The sequence below is a fragment of the Desmodus rotundus genome, chromosome 13, assembly GCF_022682495.2.
Source record: "Desmodus rotundus isolate HL8 chromosome 13, HLdesRot8A.1, whole genome shotgun sequence".
In the NCBI taxonomy this organism is placed as follows: Eukaryota; Metazoa; Chordata; class Mammalia; order Chiroptera; family Phyllostomidae; genus Desmodus; species Desmodus rotundus.
Genome location: NC_071399.1, coordinates 46,619,722 through 46,640,359, shown reverse-complemented (window position 1 = coordinate 46,640,359; position 20,638 = coordinate 46,619,722). Strand labels below are relative to the sequence as shown.

General features: G+C 38.0%; 1 protein-coding gene across 20 annotated transcripts in view; it reads right to left on the bottom strand.

The window, feature by feature from the left end:
- The window catches only part of CAB39L (calcium binding protein 39 like), a 206,088-nt gene that overhangs the window by 113,075 nt on the left and 72,375 nt on the right, over positions 1 to 20,638 (bottom strand). For all 20 annotated transcript variants that reach the window (XM_053916579.1, XM_053916582.1, XM_053916585.1 and 17 more), the window contains one exon: positions 10,810 to 10,928. In XM_053916579.1, the coding sequence (XP_053772554.1) occupies positions 10,810 to 10,928 (119 nt within the window). The remainder of the gene's footprint in view (positions 1 to 10,809; positions 10,929 to 20,638) is intronic.

Sequence of the window (20,638 nt, the reverse complement as noted above, 5' to 3'; positions counted from 1 at the left end):
AAAGAGAGAATTTTAGAAGCAGCAAGAGAAAAGGACACATTTACCTACAAAGGAGTTCCCATAAGACTGTCAGCTGATTTCTCAAAAGAGACCTTACAGGCAAGAAGGGGCTGGCAAGAAGTATTCAAAGTCATGAAAGGCAAGGGCCTACATCCAAGATTACTCTATCCAGCAAAGCTATCATTTAGAATGGAAGGGCAGATAAAGTGCTTCTCAGATAAGGTCAAGTTAAAGGAGTTCATCATCACCAAGCCCTTATTATATGAAATGTTAAAGGGATTTATCTAAGAAAAAGGAGATAAAAAATATGAACAGAAAAAATGACAGCAAACTCACAGTTATTAACAACCACGCCTAAAACAAAAACAAAAGCAAACTAAGCAAACAACTAGAACAGGAACAGAACCACAGAAATGGAGATCACATGGAGGGTTATCAACAGGGGAGTGGGAGGGGGAGAGTTGGGGGAAAGGTACAGAGAATAAATAGCATAAATTGTAGGTAGGAAATAGACAGGGGGAGGGTAAGAATAGTGTAGGAAAATGTAGAAGCCAAAGAGCTTATATGTATGACCCATGGGCATGAACTATAGGGGGGGAATGTGGGAGGGAGGGGGTGTGCAGGATAGAGTGGAGTGAAGGGGCGGAAATGGGACAACTGTAATAGCATAATCAGTAAATATATTGAAAAATAAAAATAAATAAAATAAAATAAAATAAAATAGTGAGAAAGAAGTCTTACAACCTCGGACAGACAGAAGAATCAACTTCAGAACAACATTACTCATAAGGAGTGCAGTGGAGACTCAAGAGGGCAGGTTGGGCACCCACAGGTGGTAGCGCTGGAGGGATAATTAAGTGACCAGTTGGATACCCCTGAGAAGAGTGGGGTCTAAATTCTAAGCTGGGATTCCAAGCCTAGAGCACCCGAGCTCAAAAAGTACACAGATAACAACCAGGGATAAAAAGCAGCAGGGTTGCCCTCTGCCAGAGACAGACCGCTGGAGATGCAAAGAGCCGTTTAAAGGGCCAACACACAAATTTTCATTTGCAGCCACTTACCCTGGGCTCCAGCAAAAGTGGGGGCAGAGACACCTGAAAAGAGACTAGGGATGGAGGTTTTGGGAAGAGAACTGAGAGAGTAGCCACCAGGATCCCAGTGCTGAGTCATTCCCCATTGGAAGCAGCCATCCTGCTCAGGACCACTCCCCTCTGAGCAGCAGCAGCCTGAAGGGAAACAATAGCCCTGACCCCAGAAGGGATTCTGCCCTGCCCTATGGGGCTTAAACTGGACTGCTGAGTTCTAAATGACAAGATTAACAACTGAAGGAGGCAGCCACAGACAGTAGATCCCTGGTAGTGTCAGAACAGGTTGCCTAAGCTCGGACAAGGTCAACATCTGATATCACCAGAGGTGGATTCAGAAAGAAAAAACAGTAGTAAATACTAGAGGTTACCAAGATGAAATCCACTGTGGTCTTCTCCATGATTTGCGATATTTTCTTTTTGCATAGCTTTTTAACATTCATTTCTTGTCCATCAAGTTTGTGTATATTAAGTCACTTAATTTTATACTACAGTTTATTTCAATTCACATATTTTGCACCTCCCTTCTCTGACCCCATTTTATCTTCTTCCCTCTCATTATTTTCTCTGTAAAGTTTGTTTTCTCTATTGTTATAGCTTGTTTCCACCCATACTCTATTTCTTCCCTGCTCAGACACCCAAAACCAATTTTCTTGTCAATGGTCATCTCACAGCCTTTCCCCCTACTCTTAAAGTACCTGTGTTCTCTCTCCACCTCTAGCAATCTTTGCTAGTTGGCTGTGGATAGAGTAGTTGTTGTTGCATTTTTCCAATTTTATCTCTAGATCTTCAATAATTTTGTATTTCAAATCTCAAATTTTACTGGTCCCCTCTCCTACTCTTTTTTTTTGTCTCAAATTTTTAAATGTGCCCTGTCTTAGCCTGTTGTTTTCTTTCTTCTTTTTCTCTTTCATCCCAACCATTTATTTTCTTTATTCCCTCTTTTTTTCTTTTTCTTTTTGACTCAAATTTTAACATTTCCCTATTTTAGCCTGGTTTTCGCTACTCACTCTTAGTATTTCCTCTCCCTCTATCATTTCAAAATCACCTCCCATTCCTCTAGACATCTCTTAAGCTTTTCCTTTCTTTTTTCCCTCTTATCCCCATATCACCTATATTAACTTTAGCTCATTTGTTGTTGATAGTGCTGTGGTGGATCTTTCTTTCCAATTTGGCTCCTATATTTTTATTATTTATTTACTTTTTCTTTCTCTCTCACTTTATTTTATTTTAATTTCTGTTTAAACCTAATATTATAGGCTTCCATTCTCATACTCCATTCTGCCTTCTTCATTCCCTTTTTTATTCATGATGTGAGTTTTATTTCCTTTCTTTGCATTGCTCTGACTCCCTTTCCCCTCTAAAATCATTTTCCATTCAGTAGGTGATACCATATTCACTCTCTTTTCTTAGAATAGTCTTGAACTCTTTACAGTCCTATTAATATTGGTTCATTTGCTGTAGATAGTGGGATTGTAAGTGGGGTGGGGTATACTTGCAGGTGTGGGTTTCTTTCCTGGGCTTGGTGATTTTGTTCTGGCAGCATCTGCACAACAGGGTAGAAATGTGGTGGGTTAAGTGACCCTCAGTCAACCACCTGGAGGGGAGGACCCACCAATGGAAAACCCAACAACAATCAAAACACAATTACACCCAGAGAGCCAACATAAATGACATAAAGGGCATCCCAAGAGCATCAAAATCAAGAAATCAAAGAGACTGCACCACTGACTCTCACAGGTCTCCTATGATAGAAGTTTATACCATCAACCCAGGGAGTCAAAACAGATCAATTTACGAAGCAGAAGCAAACAAGAAGTGTGTTACAAAAAAAGGGAAGGCAAAGAAACAACCACCAGTCCAAAGGAAAGGAGGAATCCTCAGAAAGAGTGCTAAGTGAAATAGGCACAAGTCAACTATCATATATTGAGTTCAAAACAATGGTTATAAGGAGGCTCAAGGAGCTCAATGAGAATTTCCAAAAACTGCAGCGAAACTATGAAGAACTTATATCTGCAAACTATATCAGCAGAAGAAAGTACATAGAAACAATCATCAAGGGCCAAGAGGAAATTAAGAATACAATTTCTGAATTAAAGAACACAATAGAAGGAATCAAAAGCAGGCTAGATGAAGTAGAGTATCAAATCAGTAAACAGGAGGACAAGGCAGAAAAAAAATCACTGGAAAGAGCAAGAAAAGGAAAAAAGACTCAAAAAGAATGAAGAGGGGTTAAGAGAACACCAGGACAACATGAAATGTAATAATATGATATAACAGGGAAACGAGAAAAAGAACAAGGATAAAAAACCTGTTTGAAAAAGTAATGATGGGAAACTTCCCTAATTTGATGAGAGAAAAAGTCACACAAATGCAGGAAGCACAGAGGGTCCCAATCAAGAGGAACCCAAAGAGGCCCACTCCAAGATACATCATAATTAAAAAGGAAAAATTCAAAGACAAAGACAGAATCTTAAAGGCAACAAGGGAGAATTAGGAAGTAAAATACAAAGGAGCTCCGATAAGGCTAGCAGCTGACTTCTTAACAGAAACACTACAAGCCAGAAGAGAATGACAAGAAATATTCCAAGTAATGAAAAGCAAAGGCCTACAACCAAGACTACTCAACCCAGCAAGGCTCTCAGTTAAAATGGAAGGCAAAATAAAGTTTCCAAGACAAAATAAGAATAAAAGAATACACCTCTACCAAACCAGCAATGCAAGATATCCCTGAAGAAATCCCTTTTTCCCTTCATCTTTAAGATGAAGAAAAAGAATGAGAGAGAGGAATACAGGTTACAAAGGAGGTAAAATGGAAATGAATAAATACTTATTAATTATAAGCTTAAATGTAAATGTATTAAATGCTCCAATCAAAAGACACAGGGTATCTGAATGGATAAGAAAACATGACCCACACATATGCTGTCTACTAGAGAACGACCTTAGAATGAAAAACCTACACAGACTGAAAGTGAAGGGTTGGAAAAAAATATTCCAAGCAAACAGACAGGAAAAAAAAAAGCCAGGGTAACAATACTTATTTCAGACAAAACAGACTTCAAAACAAAGGCCATAAAAAGAGACACAGAAGGACACTTCATAATACTGAAGGGAAGAATCCATCTAGAAGACATAAAAAATGTAAACATATATGCACCCAACACAGGAGCACCCAAATATATAATAAAAATCTTGGAGGACTTCAAGAATGACACCCTGCAGTCAACAATGGATAGATCTTCCAAACAAGATATCAACAAGGATATTGTGGAACTGAATGACACATTAGATCAAATGGACTTAACTGATAAATACAGAGCCTTTTATCCCAAGGAAGCAAAAATACACATTCTTTTCAAATACTCATGGAACATTTCCAAAGATAGACCACATGATAGGACACAAAACAAGCCTCAACAAATTCAAGAAAATTGAAACCATATCAAGCATTTTCTTGGACCACAAGGGCTTGAAACTAGGAACCATCCTTAAGAGAAAAACGCAAAAACATTCAAACTCATGGAGATTGAATAGCATACTATTAAACAATGAATGGGGTTAATAATGAGATCAAGGAAGAAATCAAAATTTCTTTTAACAAATGAAATTGAACACACAACAGTTAAAACCTATGGGATACATGGAAGGCAGTCCTGAGAGGGAAGTTCATAGCAATACAGGTCTAACTAAAAAAGATAGAAACATTTCTTTTTTTTTTTTACCTTAAGTATCCTCTATTTACTTATTTTTAAAATTATTTTATTGTTGTTCAATTACAGTTGTCTGCATTTTCTCCCCAACCCTCCACTCCACCCCAGCCAAACCCACCTCCCTCCCTTGCTTCCACCCACCCCTTTGGTTTTGTCCATGTGCCCTTTATACTAGTTCCTGAAAACCCTTCTCCCCACTGTCCCTCCGCCCACTCTGGCTATTGTTAGATTGTTCTTAACTTCAGTGTCTCTGGTAATATTTTGTTTGCTTTTTTCTTTTGGTGATTATGTTCCAGTTAAAGGTGAGATCATATGGTATTTGTCCCTCACCTCCTGGTTTATTTCACTTAGCATGATGATCTCCAGTTCCATCCATGCCGTTGCAAAGGGTATACGTTTCTTCTTTCTCTCTGCTGCATAGAATTCCATTGTGTAAATGTACCATAGTTTTTTGATCCATTCATTTGCTGATGGGCACTTAGGTTGCTTCCAGTACTTGGCTATTGTAAACTGTGGTGCTAGGAACATTGAGGTGCATAGGTTCTTTTGGATTGGTGTTTCAGGCTCTTAGGGTATAATCCCTGTAGTAGAATTGCTGGGTCAAAGGGCAGTTCCATGTTTAGTTTCTGAGGAAATTGCATACTGTTTTCCACAGTGGCCGTACCAGTCTGCATTCCCACCAACAATGTACTAGGGTTCCCTTTTCTCTGCATCCTCTCCAGCATTTGTTTGTTGATTTGTTTATGTTGGCCACTCTGACTGGTGTGAGATGGTACCTCATTGTGGTTTTAATTTGTATCTCTCTGATGGTTAGTGATGCTGAGCATCTTAAAAAAGATAGAAACATTTCAAATAAACAACATAACCTTACATCTACAAGAGCTGGGGGAACAACAACAAACAAAGCCCAGTGCAAGCAGAAGGAAGAAAATAATCAAGATCACAGCAGAATTAAATGACATAGAGACTAAAAGAGCAATTCAAAGGGTCAATAATTCCAGGAGCTGGTTCTTTGATAAGAAAAACAAAATTGACAATCCTTTAACCAGACTCATCGAGGAAAAAAAGAGAGAGGACCCAATAAGTAAATCAGAAATGAAAGAGGAAAAATTACAACTGATACTACAGAAATACAAAGGATTATAAGAAATTACTATGAACGGCCCTAGCTGGTGTGGCTCAGTGGACTGTACCCTGGCCTGTGAATATAGAGTCACCTGTTTGATTCCCAGTCTAGGGCACATGCCTAGGTTGTGGCCCAGGTCCCTGGTAGGGGGTGCATGAGAGGCAACCACACATTGATTTTTCTGTTTTTTGCTTTCTCCTCCCCCACCCCTCTCTAAAATAAATAAATAAACTCTTTAAAAAACCAACTACTATGAACAAGTATATGCTAAGAAATTTGAGAACATGAGTGAAATGCACAAACTGCTAGAAAAATATAATCTTTTAAAACTAAATCATGAAAAAGCAGAAAGCCTGAATAGAACAATAACAGCTGGTATAATCAAAGCAGTAATCAAAAAACTCCCAGCACACAAAAGCCCTGGACCGGACAGTTTCACAGGAGAATTTTACAAAACATTTAAGGAAGAGCTAACCCTTATCCTTCTCAGACTATTCCAAAAAATTTAAGAAGAGGGGAAACTCCCAAACTCCTTTTATGAGCGAGCATCATCCTGATGCTAAAACCAGATAAAGACACAACAAAGAAAGAAAACTACATACAGGCCAATATCGCTGATGAATATAGACCCCAAAATCTTCGACAAAATATTGGCAAACTGAACACAGCAATGCATCAAAAAGATCATACACCATGATCAAGTGGGATTCATCTGAAGGATTTAAGGACAGTACAATATTCACAAATTAATAAATGTAATACATTACATTAACAAAAGGAAAGGCAATAATCACACAATCATATCAATAGATGCAGAAAAAGCATTTGGTAAGGTACAGCACCAATTTATGATAAAAACACTCAGCAAAGTGAGAGTAGTGGGAACATACCTCAACATAATAAAAGCCATATACGAGAGGCCTAACGCCAACATCATACTCAAGGGGTAAAAGCTAAAAAGCTCTCCCACTAAGATCAGGAGAAGACAAGAATCTCTGCCTTCACCACTTCTATTCAGTATAGTGTTGGAAGTCCTAGCCATAGCGATCAGACAAAAAAAAAGAAACAAAAGACACACCAATTGGAAAGGTGGAAGCAAATCTGTCATTGAAGATGACATGGTAGTGTACATAGAAATCCTTATAGATACCACTAAAAAACTACTGAACCTAATAAGGGAATTTGCCAAAGCAGTGAGATACAAAGTTGATATTCAGAAATTTAAGGCATTTTTGTATACAATAGTGAAATATCAGAAACAGAAATCAGGAAAAAAATCCCAATTGTTATAGCAACGAGAAAAATAAAGCACCTTAGAATAACCAAACCAAGGAGGTGTAGTCAGAAAACTACACAACACTGAAGAAAGAAATTAAGGAAGACACAAATAAATGGAAGCTTATACTGTGTTCATGGATTGGAAGAGTTAACATCATCAAAGCATCCATACTGCCCAAAGCAATGTAAAGATTCAATGGGATTCCTATTCAAGTACCAATGATATATTTCACAGATATAGAACAAACATTTCAAAAATTTATATGGAACTATAAATGACCCTGAATAGCTGCAGCAATTTTGAGAAAGAACAACATAGTAGGAGGGATCACAATATCCCTGGTCACTGTAATCAAAACAGTCTGGTACTGGCATAAGAACAGACACATAAGTCCATGGAACACAACAGAGAATCCATGTCTCTATGGTCAATTAATATTTGACAAAAGGGTCAGAAACATAAAATGGAGTAAAAATAGCCTCTTCAACAAATGGTGTTAGGAGATCTGGACAGCTATGTGTCAAAAAATTAAACTCAACCACCAACTTACACCATACACAAAAATAAATTCAAGGTGGATAATAGAGTTAAATATAAGTCGTGACACCATGAAAGTCCCAAAGGAGAATATGGGCAGGAATATTTCAGATATTCCATGCAGCAATTTTTCACCAATATGTCCCCTAGAGCAAGGGACATAAAGGAAAGAATAGACAAATGGGACCTCATCAAATTAAAAAGCTTCTGCACAGCAAAAGAATCAGTAAAATGAAAAGGGAACCAACTGTATGGAAAAACGTATTTTCCAATCATACCTCAGATGAGGGTTTGTTCTTCAAAACATAGAAAGTACTCACAGGACTCCACTCCATGAAGACAAACAATTCAATTAAAAAAAGGGCAAAGGACCTGAGCAGACACTTGTCTTAAGGAGGACATACAGAAGGCCCAGAGACATATGCAAGGATGCTCAGCATCACTAGACATCAGAGAGATGCAAATTAAAAGCACAATGAAATACCACCTCATACCAGTCAGAATGGCCGGCCAACATAAACAAGTCAACAAACATCAAGCACTGGGGAGACTGTGGAGAAAAGGGAACCCTAGTACATTGTTGGTGGGAATGCAGACTGGTGCAGCCACTGTGGAAAACAGTATGGAATTTCCTCAGAAACTAAACATGGAACTGCCTTTTGATCTGGCAATTCCACTGCTGGAATTATACCCTAAGAACTCTGAATCACCAATCCAAAAGAACCTATGCACCCCAATGTTCCTAGCAGCACAGTTTACAATAGCCAAGTACTGGAAGCAACCTAAGTCCCCATAAGCAAATGAGTGGATCAAAAAACTATGGTACATTTACACAATGGAATACTACGCAGCACAAAGAAGGAGCTCCTACCCTTTGCGATAGCATGGGTGGAACTGGAGAGCATTATGCTAAGTGAAATAAACCAGGAGGTGAGGGACAAATACCATATGATCTCACCTTTAACTGGAACATAAACAACAAAAGAAAAAAGCAAACAAAATATAACCAGAGACATGGAAATTGAGAACAATCTGTCAGTAACCAGAGGGGAGGTAGGAGGGGATAATGAGGGGCAGGGTTTTCAGGAACTACTATAAAGGACACATGGACAAAACCAAGGCAGGGGTGGAAGCAAGGGAGGGAGGTGGGTTTGGCTGGGGTGGGGGGGAAATGGTGTGGGTTAATTGCAGGCAACTGTGATTGAACATCATAAAATAATTTTAAAAAAAGAAAAAAGAAATTGGTATCACATGGAGGGTTATCAGCAGGAGGTGGAGGTAGGAGAACAGGGAATAAGAAGCATAAATGTAAGTACAAAATAGACAGGGAGAGGTTAAGAATAGTACAGGGAACAGAGAAGCCAAAGAACTTATTTGTATGACCCATGGACATGAACTAAGGGATGGGGGAATGCTGGTGGGAGGGAGGGTCCAGGATGGAGGGGAATAAATGGGAGAAAAATATGAGAAAACTGTAATAGCATAATCAATAAAATATACTTTAAAAAATGGCAGATTGGGAAACACAAGCAATAATATAACAGGAAGAGACAAGAGGTAACAGGTAAGTGGAGGAAAGAGAGGTAGTACACAAACAACTTTATTGAGAAATATAAAGAGGCTATTTGCATTGTCACTTTACTGTATAATCTGAAATTTGTTCTTTTTTTCTCAGGATTACTTTGGCTATTTAGGGTCTTTTGTATTTCCATACAAATCTGATTATTTTTTGTCCTATTTCCTTAAAACATGCCTTAAGAATTTTGATGGGGATTGCATTAAATCATATATCGCTTTTGGTAGTATGACCATATTAATTATGTTGATTCTTTCAAAACGAACATCGGAAAATCTTTGTTTTTTTGTGTCTTCTTCAATTTCTCTTAATAATGTCTTAGTTTTCAGTGTATGCATCCTTCATATCCTTTGTTAAGTGTATTCCTAGGTATTTTATTAATTTGTTGCTATTACAAAAGTAACTGTCTTTTTTTACATTTCTTTTTCTAAAATTTAATTATTATTACATAGGAATGAATGGATTTTTGTACATTGATTTTATAGCCTGCAAGTTTACTGTATTTATTTATTGTTTCTAACCAGTTTTTTAAAGGAGCCTTTAGGGTTTTCTACATAAAGAATCATGTCATGTGTAAAAAGTGACGATTTTACTTCTTCATTTCCAATTGGGATGCTTTTTTTTTTTTTCCTGTTGCCTGATTGCTCTGGCTAGGACTTCTAGTAGTATGTTGAATATGTTTCTCAAAAAATTAAGAACAGTGTTACCATATGACCCAGCAATCCCTCTGTTGGGTATCTATTGGGAAAATTTGAAAACATTTATTCATAAAGGTAATGTATATATATATCTTTATGTTCACTGCAGCACTATTCATGGTGGTCAAAACATGGAAACCACTAAAGTGTCCTTCAATAGATAAGTGGATAAGATGATGTGGTACACATGTACAATGGAATACTACTCAGGCATAAGAAAAAGTGAAATACTGCCATTTGCAACAACATGTATGGATCTTGAGAATATACTAAGCAAAATAAGTCAGATAGAAAAACTCAAGAACCATATGATTTCACTCATGTAAGATACAAAACTGAAAACAACACATGAACAAAGAAGACAAACAAACAAACAAAAACTCAGAGACAGACAACAGTATGGTGGTTACCAGAGGGAAAGGTGGGGTGGAGGACGGAGGTAGTAAAGGGGGGAAAGTTTATGTGATGGAAGGGGTTTTGACTTTGGGTGGTAAACACATAATGCAATATACAGATGGTATATTATAGAATTGAAATCCATATAATTTTATGAATCAATGTCCAACCCAATAAATTTAATAAAAAAGAAATATAGAGATGTAAAGAAAGGATTTTGTTGTGGCCGAAGTAATCATGGTGACGCAGATTTGGAGGGCTAATGTCAAGCATGGCAAATATTGTTCTGTGATTCCAAAACAGAACCCACCATATCTCTAATGAGGCTAATGCTACATATTTATACTTTTAACAACTATTCTAAATTCAAACCTACTTTAAAAGAAACCATGTACGTACCCTTTGAGAAGCATAAACAGGATATGAGGACGAGCACTAACGTACTCAACAGTAGGACATCGAGTGCCTATCTGTCTTCTCAGGATGTTGTTAAATATCTGGATCACATCTTTTTTGCCCTGTTAAAGAAACAACCAACCATTATATTGCACATTTGAAATGGGTGAATTGCATGGCATGTAAATTATATCTCAAATGCTGTTTATATCCACACACATGCAAACAGCACTATCATTTATAATGTGAAAACATTAATTCTCTTTAGTCATCTATACTTTTAAATGTTCAACAGAGAGACTACAAAATAGATGTAGTTCCTTTCCACAGGGTTTGCAGTGTGGGAAATTTGGACAATAAGAAGTCTATTTTGAGCAGTGACAATGTGAGGCTGCTCCTCAGGGTGGTTCTCAGGCAAGCCCCTCAGGGTGGTGCTCTGCGGAGAGTGGGGTTCAGCACCCTGAAAGTGGGGGCAGCCAGCTGGTTATGTTTGTCTCCTCATTTTGGTAGCCTCCATGTGTTTTTTTCTATGTATTAGGTAGAGCTACTTTGACTCCCTTAGTAGAGTGGCTAATTGTAGAAAAGCACACCAGTAAGTTGGATGTGGCAGAGGCTTAGGTAATTGCCAGGGCAGTGCAACCCATGTGAACCAGGTTGATGGAGTCTTGGATATAGTGTCGCTGCTCTGTGTGGGAGAGGGCTCAGAAAAGGGACAATGGCTGCTGCCTGATTTCAAATGTGTTGTCTGGGAGGAAGCTGTCCCCCAGCACTCACCCTAGTGCCTGATACTTCAGTTTCTCCCCATATGCCACTGGTGCTCTTGCAGTTGCTGCCCAGGTGCTGGAGCCCAGAGGGAGTGAGTTTGTGTTAATTCTGAGTCTGCTGCAGGCCTTTTAAGAGGAAAAGCCCGAGTATTCCACAGTTTCTTACGTCCCTCCAACCCCTACAGGTTTTAATAGCCAGAAGTTATGGGGACTTATCTTCCTGGCACTTGAACCCTGGGCTGAGTGGTCTGGTGTGGGGCTGGGATCCCTTGCTCCTGAGGTATCCCTCCTGATTTTTATCCACCACACATGGTAGTAGGACCATCCATTCTATGTCTGCACATCTCCACCCCTCCTACCCATCTGGATGGATGTGATTTCTTTAATTCCTTGGTTGTTGGACTTCCATACAGCTTGATTTTCTGATGATTTGGGTGGTAGTTGTTTTGTAGTTTAGTTGTGATTTTTGCTGTGGTTGTGTGAGGAGGCAAGCTGTGTTTACTTACGCCTCCATCTTGTGATTTCCTGAGTCAGGCTCCTGGGGGTGTGCAGCATCTGGCCTTGGAGGTCTTTCCCTTTTCTGTGCAGCAACCAGGGTGAGGCTGACATCCATGTTGTGCACACATGTAGGTCGCCATGAGGCTGCAGGGGTGCACATAGCTGGAGTGGGAGTCAGTACATGTGACTGAGTGGAGGCCAGACTGGTGTGAGCTAATTGATTCTCAATTTTTCATTAATGTTTCATAGTTTACAATATACAGATCTTTCACTTCCATAGTTAAATTTATTCTTAAATATTCTTGATGCTATTATGAATGGGATTAAGTTTTCTAATAATTCATTGTTGGTGTATAGGAATACAACTGATTTCTATATATTGATTTTTGTATCTGTAACTTTACTAAATTTGTTTATTAGTTCTAACAATTTCTGGTGGAGTCTTTAGGGTTTTCTGTACATAATATCATGTCATCTGCAAAAAGAGACAGATTTAATTTTTCCTTTTTTTACTTGGATGCCATTCATTTGTATCTTCATTTGACAATTGCTCTGGCTAGAACTTCCAGTAGTATGTTGAATACAAGTGGCAAGAATGGGAATCTTTGTCTTGTACCTGATCTTAAAGGAAGTTTTTAGTTTTTCTACTGAGTATGATATTAGCTGTGAGTTGTCATATATAGCCTTTATTACATTAAGGCATGTTTCTTCCATACACAATTAGTTCAGAATTTTTATTGTGAAAGGCTGTTGAATTTTGTCAAATGCTTTTTCTTCATATACTGAGATGATCACATATTTTTATCCTTCATTTTGCCAATGTGCTGTATCATACCGATTGATTTGAAGATGCTGAAACATCCTTGTATTCCTGGACTAAATCCCACTTGATCATAGTGTTTGATCCTTTTAATATAATGTCAAATTTTGTTTGTTAACATTTTGTCAAGGCTTTCTGCATAAATGTTCATTAGAAATTTGGCCTGTAATTTTCTGTTCCTGCATTGTCTTTGTCTGGCTTTTGTATCAGAGCCGTGCTGGCTTCATGGAATTAGTTAGGAAGTGTTCCTTCTTCTATTTTTGGAAGAGTTTGAGGAGTTGCATTAATTGTTCTTTTAATGTTTGGCAAAATTTACCCATGAAACCATCTTGTCCTGTGTTTTATTGTGTTGGAAGGTTTTTGATTACTCATTCAATATCCTTGCTTGTTATTGGTGTGCTCAGATTTCCTCAAAATTCATTCTTGGTAGCTTGTATGTTTCTAGGAATTTAACCACTTCTCAGTTGTCCAATTTGTTGGTGTTTAATTGTTCATAGTAGTTTCTTATGATCCTTAGTATTTCTATATTACCAGTTGTCATGTCTCCACTTTCATTTTTGACTATACTTGAGTTTTCTCTCCTTTTTCATTCTTGCCAATGGTTTGTTAATTTTGTTTTCAAAAAACCAGCTCTTAGTTTTATTGATCTTTTCTATTATCTTTCCAGTCTCTATTTCATTAATTTCTGATCTTTGTTTCTTTCCTCCTTCTAGTAACAAGGGGTTAACTTATTCTTTATCCAGTTCTTTGAGGTGTAAATTTAGGTTATTTTAGATCATTCTTTTTTCTTAGTGTGGACATTCCCTACTAGAATTTTTTTTGCTGCATCCTGTTTTAGTGTGTTGTATTTCCATTTTCATTTTTTATTGCTGTTTTGATTTCTTCTTAGCCAATTGATTGTTAAGAGCATATGGTTCAACCTCATAGTTTGGAATATTCTAGTTTTCTCTTATAATTGGTTTCTAGGCCATACCATTGTGGTTGGAAAAGACACCTGATATGATTTCAATCATCTTACATTTCTTAAGACTTGTTTTGTGGCCTAACACATGAACTATCCTGGAGAATATTCTGTGTACACTTGAGAAGAATGTGTATACTGTGGCCGTTATGTTCCATATATTTGTTAGGTCCATATGATCTAACATGAAGTTTATGTACAATGTTTTCTTATTGATTTTTCTCTGGATCATCTATATTGTTGAAAGTCAGGTATTAAAGTTCCCCAGCATTATTTTATTGTTGCCCATTTCTCCCTTTGGATGTATTAATGTTTGCTTTATGTATTTAGGTGTTCCAGTGTTGACTGAGTATTTATAATTGTTATAGATGCTCAAATAACTGAGCCCATTACAGACATGTGGTACTTAACAATTGGGATATGGTCTGAGAAATGCATCATTAGGTGATTTTATCATTGTATGAACATCATAGAGTATACTTATATAAAAACAGATAGTATAACCTACTACTATAACTATATGTGTTATAATTTTATACAAGTGGCAGTGCAGTAGGTTTGTTTATACCACCGTCACCACAAACATGTAATGTATTGTACAATAACAGTATAACAGCTACCATGTCATAGGTGATAGGAATTTTTCAGCTGCATGATATTATGGGACCACTACATTATATGCAGTCTGTCAGTGACTAAAACATGGTTATGATGTACATGACTATATTACTATATAATTACCTTCTTTTTGTTTCTTGTTACAGTTTTTGGCTTAATGTCTATGTTTTCTGTTTTTTTTTAATATAAAGAAATGAATTTAGCAATTTTATTGTTTACAATAAGAATCTGTTATGTTTTTAAGCATTACTGTGGGAAATTTCTGTTTTAAGTATAGGTGCTCCTTTATTCTTTTGGAATTCATTGCAGGTAGTATCCAATTCTTTCACATTCAGTCTGTGTGTGTCCTTAAAGCTGAAGTGAGTCTCTTCTAGGCATAATATAATTAGGTCTTGTTTTGTTATCGATCCAGCTACTATATGTCTTTTGATTGAACAATTAGGTCATCTACATTTAAAGTAACTATTGATAGGTATGGAATTACTACTTGTTTTCTGGGTGTTCTGTAGTTCCTTTCTTCTTCTCTTCCTTTATAATTTCATTATTTTTTGTAGTATTATGCTTCAACTTCTTTTTATGATTTGTGTTTCTACAGTGGGCTTTTGCTTTGTGGTTACCATAAGGATTACGGAAAATATCTATTTATAATAGTCTAATTTAAGCTGATAGCAACTTAACTTTGAATGAATATAAACCTTTACATTTTCCCCTCCAACATTTTATGTTTTGATGTCACAATTCACATCTTTTCATATTATGTATTCATTAACAAACTATTTTAGTTATGGCTGTTTTTAATACTTTTGGCTTTAAACCTTTATACTAGGGTTATAAGTGATTTAAACCACAACCACTAGAGTGTTAGAGTATTCTGTCACTGTAATTTACCTTTACCATTGAGTTTTATACTTTCAGGTTTTTATGTCACTAATCAGTATCCTTTCATTCTGGCCTGCAGAACTGCCTTTAACATTTCTTGTAAGGCCAATCTAGTGCTGATGGACACATTCAACTTTTGTTTGTGTAGGAAATACTTTACCTTTCATTTTTCCTGAACAACAACTTGCCAGTTATAGTACTTTTTAAAATTTGAAGTTCTTTCAGCAATTTGGCTATGTCATCTTGTCTCCCTTCTGGCCTGTAAAGTTTCTGCTGAAAAAAAAAATCAGCTGACAGTGTTATGGGGACTTCCTTTGTATGTATCAAGTTGCTTTTCTTACTGCTTTAAAGACTCTCTGTCTATAACTTTGATAATTTAATTATAATGTGTCTTGGTGTGAATCTCTTTGGATCCATCTTATTGGGAATCTTTTGGGCTTCCTGGACCTGGATGTCTGTTTCTTTCCCTAGGTTAGGAAAGTTTTCAGTCATTATTTCTTAGAAAACTTTCTTCCCCTTTTTCTCTCTTTTCCTCTGGTGACTACTATAATGTATATATCAGTACACATAATAATATCCCTTAAGTCTCTTAAGTTATCTTCACCCTTTTTAAAATTCTTTTTGCTCCTCTATGTCACATCTTCCATTACCCTGTTCACTGATCCTTACTTCTGTTTGATCTAGTCTGCTGTAGAAGTCCTTTGTTGAATTTTTCAGTACAGTTATTGTATTCTTCTGCTCTGTGATTTCTCTTTGGTACTTTATATTTTCTATCTCTCAGTTATTTTCACATTAAAATTCTTTTTGTTCATGAATTTGCTCTCCTGACCTTATGAGCATCTTTATGACTATTATTTTGAACTCTCTATTAAGCAATTTGCTTGCTATTTCATTAAGCTTGGTTTTTGGAGATTTATCTTGTACTTTTGTTTCTAACATATTCCTTTTTTCCTTCATTTTCCTTGATTCTCTATGTTGGTTTCTGCATATTAGATAAAACAGCCATCTCTCCTAGTCCGGACAGACTGATCTCATGCAAGAGATGAACCTTGTCCATCAGCCTGCCCTAAGCTCCTTGTTGCCTGCAAAACAAGTGATTGTGCAAGCCACCATCTTTGTTCTTAGTGGCTCCCAGTATTTAAGGGCAAGCAAAGACCTGTCAGTGTCCCAAAGGGGAGGACTGCCGTTATTACCTTGATGCAGGCTGATTAAAAGCTAAAACCTCAGGCAGCAGCTGGGTAAGTATGCAGTCAGATCCCTTCCACACTGAAACTGGGAGATGCACATTTTTGTCTACTTCTTCTTGAGCCTGAGTTTGTAGCCATGAGGGGTGTTCCTCTGCCCATGTCAAAAGTGCTTCTATGTTTCCTATAGTCCTATGAGACTCATGAATGCAAGCTCTATTATCTAACAGGGCTAGCCTATTTGGGAGCCAGTCCCTCTGGTGGCAGGCATAAGAGTTGAGGCATTAGATGTGTGTACACACTCTTCCAAAGATATACTGGCAACCTAGTTTTCTTGTTGCAGCAAGCTGGAAGATGAAAGCAGGGAAAGTACCCATTACGTCTTTTGGGCTCTTGGGAGAATCATAGCCAGAAGCTAGATGCATGACAATTAGAAGCTGGACCCTAACACAGCAGCTTGTAAAGTATGCAGCCAAACCCCTTTGAGGGACAGACTCGAAAACAGGTGTTTTTGCCTCCTCTCTCTGTGCTCTTTTGTTCTAGCTCCAGGGTTGGGGGAGGAGTAGCTGCAACAGGGCTTGTGTGCCTGTTAACTACTTTTTTGCTACAGTCCTACGGGAATCACAAATGCAAGTTCTATTAGCCTTCACAGATAGGCAACTTGGGTTCCTAACTCAGTTGGCAGCCAGAAAAGCTAGGGGACTAGATGTATGGTCCAAAATCTTTCCTTCTCAAGGGAGAACTTGATGTTGAGAGTTTCTTCCCAATTGTATGGTGCTGTGCCAGGGGTGAGATTTATAGTGAGAGTGTGTCTAAGCATTTCCTACAAATTTTGATGCTGGTATTTTCTCAGTCACCCAACAAATACGAGTCACTCAGGTGGTTTTGGACTTTTTTCAGAGGGAATTCCTCCATGTATATCTATACCTTCTGTCCAGCCATGGGAGTAGGAAAATTCAGGATGGCATTATAAATGCCATCTTGGCCCACAGTGCCAGTAATTTTTTAAAATTACATTTATTGGGGAAACATTGGTTAATTACATTATATAAATTTTAGGTGTACAACATTATTAGTACAACATCTGTATTTTCTATTGTGGCCCACCGGATGAAGGCTAGTCTCATTCTGCAACCTCCTTTACTCTTTTCATCATCCTCCTACCACCTTTCCTCTCTGATAACAACCATTTTGTTGTGTCTATGAGTTTGTTGTTTTCGTTTTGTTTGTTCAGTTGTTGGCTTTTCACTTCATGTGCCACATATGAGTGAAATTATATGGTTCCTCTCCTTTCTCATTTGATTTCTTTTTTGAAATTTATTTTATTGATTATGCTATTACAGTTGTCCTACTTTTTCCTCTTCTGGCCCCCTCCATCCAGTAACTCCCAATGCCTCTGGCATTCCACCCCCTTTAGTTCATAACCATGGGTCATGCATATAAGTTCTTTGGCTACTCCATTTCCTATCCTATTCTTAGCAGTCCCATGTATCTTCTGTACCTACCATTTTGTACTTCTTTATCCTCGCATCTTTCCCCCAACCCACCCTTACCCCCCCCACTGATGACGCTCCAAATGATCTCCACATCTATGATTCTGTTTCTGTTCTGCCTGTTTGCTTAGTTTGTTTTTTAGATTCAATTGTTGATAGTGGTGAATTTATTGCAATTTTAATGTTTGTTTCATCTCTTTTTTCTTAAGTAAGTACCTTTTACATTTCATATAATAATGGCTTGGTGATGATGAACTCCTTTAGGCTTACTGTGTCTGGGAAGCAATTTATCTGCCCTTTGATTCTAAATTATAGCATTGCTGGATAGAGGAATCTAGGTTGTAGGCCCTTCTTTTTCATCACTTTGAATGCTTCTTGCCAGTTCCTTCTAGGCTGCAAAGATTCTTTTGAGAAATCGGCTGGCTGTCTTATGGGAACTCCTTTCTATGTAACTATCTGTTTTTCTCTTGTTGCTTTTAAGATTCTCTCTTCAGCCCAGGCTGGTGTAGCTCAGTGGATTGAGCACCAGCCTGTGAAGTGAAAGGTTGCCAGTTTGATTCCCAGTCAGGGCACATGCCTTGATTGCAGGCCAGAACCCCAGTTGGTGGCATGTGAGAGGCAACTGATTGATGTATTTCTCACACACATCAACGTTTCTCTCCCTTTCTTTCTCCCTCCTTTCCCCTCTCTCTAAAAATAAATAAATAAAATCTCTTTAAAAAGATTATCTAGAACTTCCAATCAACATGAAAGCATACATAGATACAATTTGGCTCCTAGCACAACCAAAAGAAGGACAAAAACAAATTTTTAAAAATCAGAATTGCCAGAAAAATTGAACTACAAGGAAGTCCAAAAACCAAGGACTTAAAGAAGAAACATTCATTCAGACTGGTAGGAGGGTAGAAACGGGCAGCTGGGACGGAAAGGATGCTTGGGTGGAGAACCGGGCACTCCCACATTTTTGTGTGGATAAACCAGGAGGAATAACTGGGGAGCAAGACAGACTGTGCAACCCAGGGTGCCAGTGCTGGGAAATGATGCCTCAAAACCTTGGCGGTAACAACCCACAGGGGTTGCAGTGGCAGGAGAAACTCCCAACCTCACAGGACAGTTTGTTGGAAAGACCTGTAGGGTCCTACAATGTACACAAACCCACTCACCTGGGAATCAGCACCAGAAGGGCCCAATTTGCTTGTGGGTAGTGGGAGAAGTGACTGAAAGCTGGTGAGAGCCCAGCAAGTGGCACTGTTCCCAATTGAACCCCTCCCTAACATACAGCACCACAACATTCCCATCTGGGTTGTCCCACCCTGGTGAATACCTAGGCTCCACCCTTACAATGTAACATTTGTGCCTAGACAAAAAAATATGGCCCAAATGAAAGAACAGATCAGAACTCCAGAAAAAGAACTAAGCAATGAAGAGATAGCTAACCTATCAGATGCTGAGTTCAAAACACTGGTAATCAAGATGCTCACAGAAATGGTTGAGTAGGGTCACAACATGGAGGAAAAAGTGAAGGGTATGAAAAGTGAAATAAAGGAAAATGTATAAGGAACCAACAGTGAAGGGAAGGAAACTGGGAATCAAATCAATAGTTTGAAGAAGGAAGAAATAAACATTCAACCAGAATAGAATGAAGAAACAAGAACTGAAAAAAATGAGGAGAGGCTTAGGAATGTGCAGGACAACTTTAAACGTTCCAACATCTGAATCATAGGGGTGTCAGAGCAGCAGGAGAAGAACAACAGCAAGAAATTGAAAACTCATTTGAACAAATAATGAAGGAAAACATCCCCAATATGGTGAAGGAAATAGACTTCCAGGAAGTCCAGGAAGCTCAGAGAGTCCCCAAAAAGTTGAACCCAAAGGACACAGCAAGGCACATTATCATTAAGTTACCCAAGATTAAATATAAAGAGAATCCTAAAAGCAGCAAGAGAAAAGGAGAGAGTTACCTACAAAGGAGTGCCAATGAAGCTATCAGTTGATTTCTCAAAAGAAAGCTCACAGGCAAGAAGGGGCTGGAAAGAAGTATTTGAAGTCATAGACAAAGACCTACATCCAAGATTACTCTATCCAGCAAAGCTATCATTCAGAATGGAAGGGTAGATAAAGTGCTTCCCAGATAGTGTCAAGTTAAAGGAGTTCATCATCACCAAGCCATTATTATATGAAAGGTTAAAGGGACTTATCTAAGAAAAAGACAAAGATCAAAAATATGAAGAGCACAATGACAACAAACTCAACTATCAACAACTGAACCTAAAAGAATAGAAACAAAAACAAACTAAGCAAACGACTAGAACAGGAACAGAATCATAAAAATGGAGATGACATGGAGGGTTATCAGTGGGGAGGGGGAGGGGGAAGAGTGGGGGAATTGTTACAGGGAATAAGTAGGTACAAAATAGAAAGGAGGGGTTAAGAATAGTATAGGAAATGGAGAAACCAAAGAACTTATATATATGACCCATGGACATGAACTAAGGGGGGCGATGTGGGTTGGAGGTTGGGTACAGGGCAGAGGGGAATAAAGGGGGGGAGGAAATGGGAGAAATGTAATAGCATGATCAATAAAATATATTAAAAAAATTTTAAAAGATCCTTTC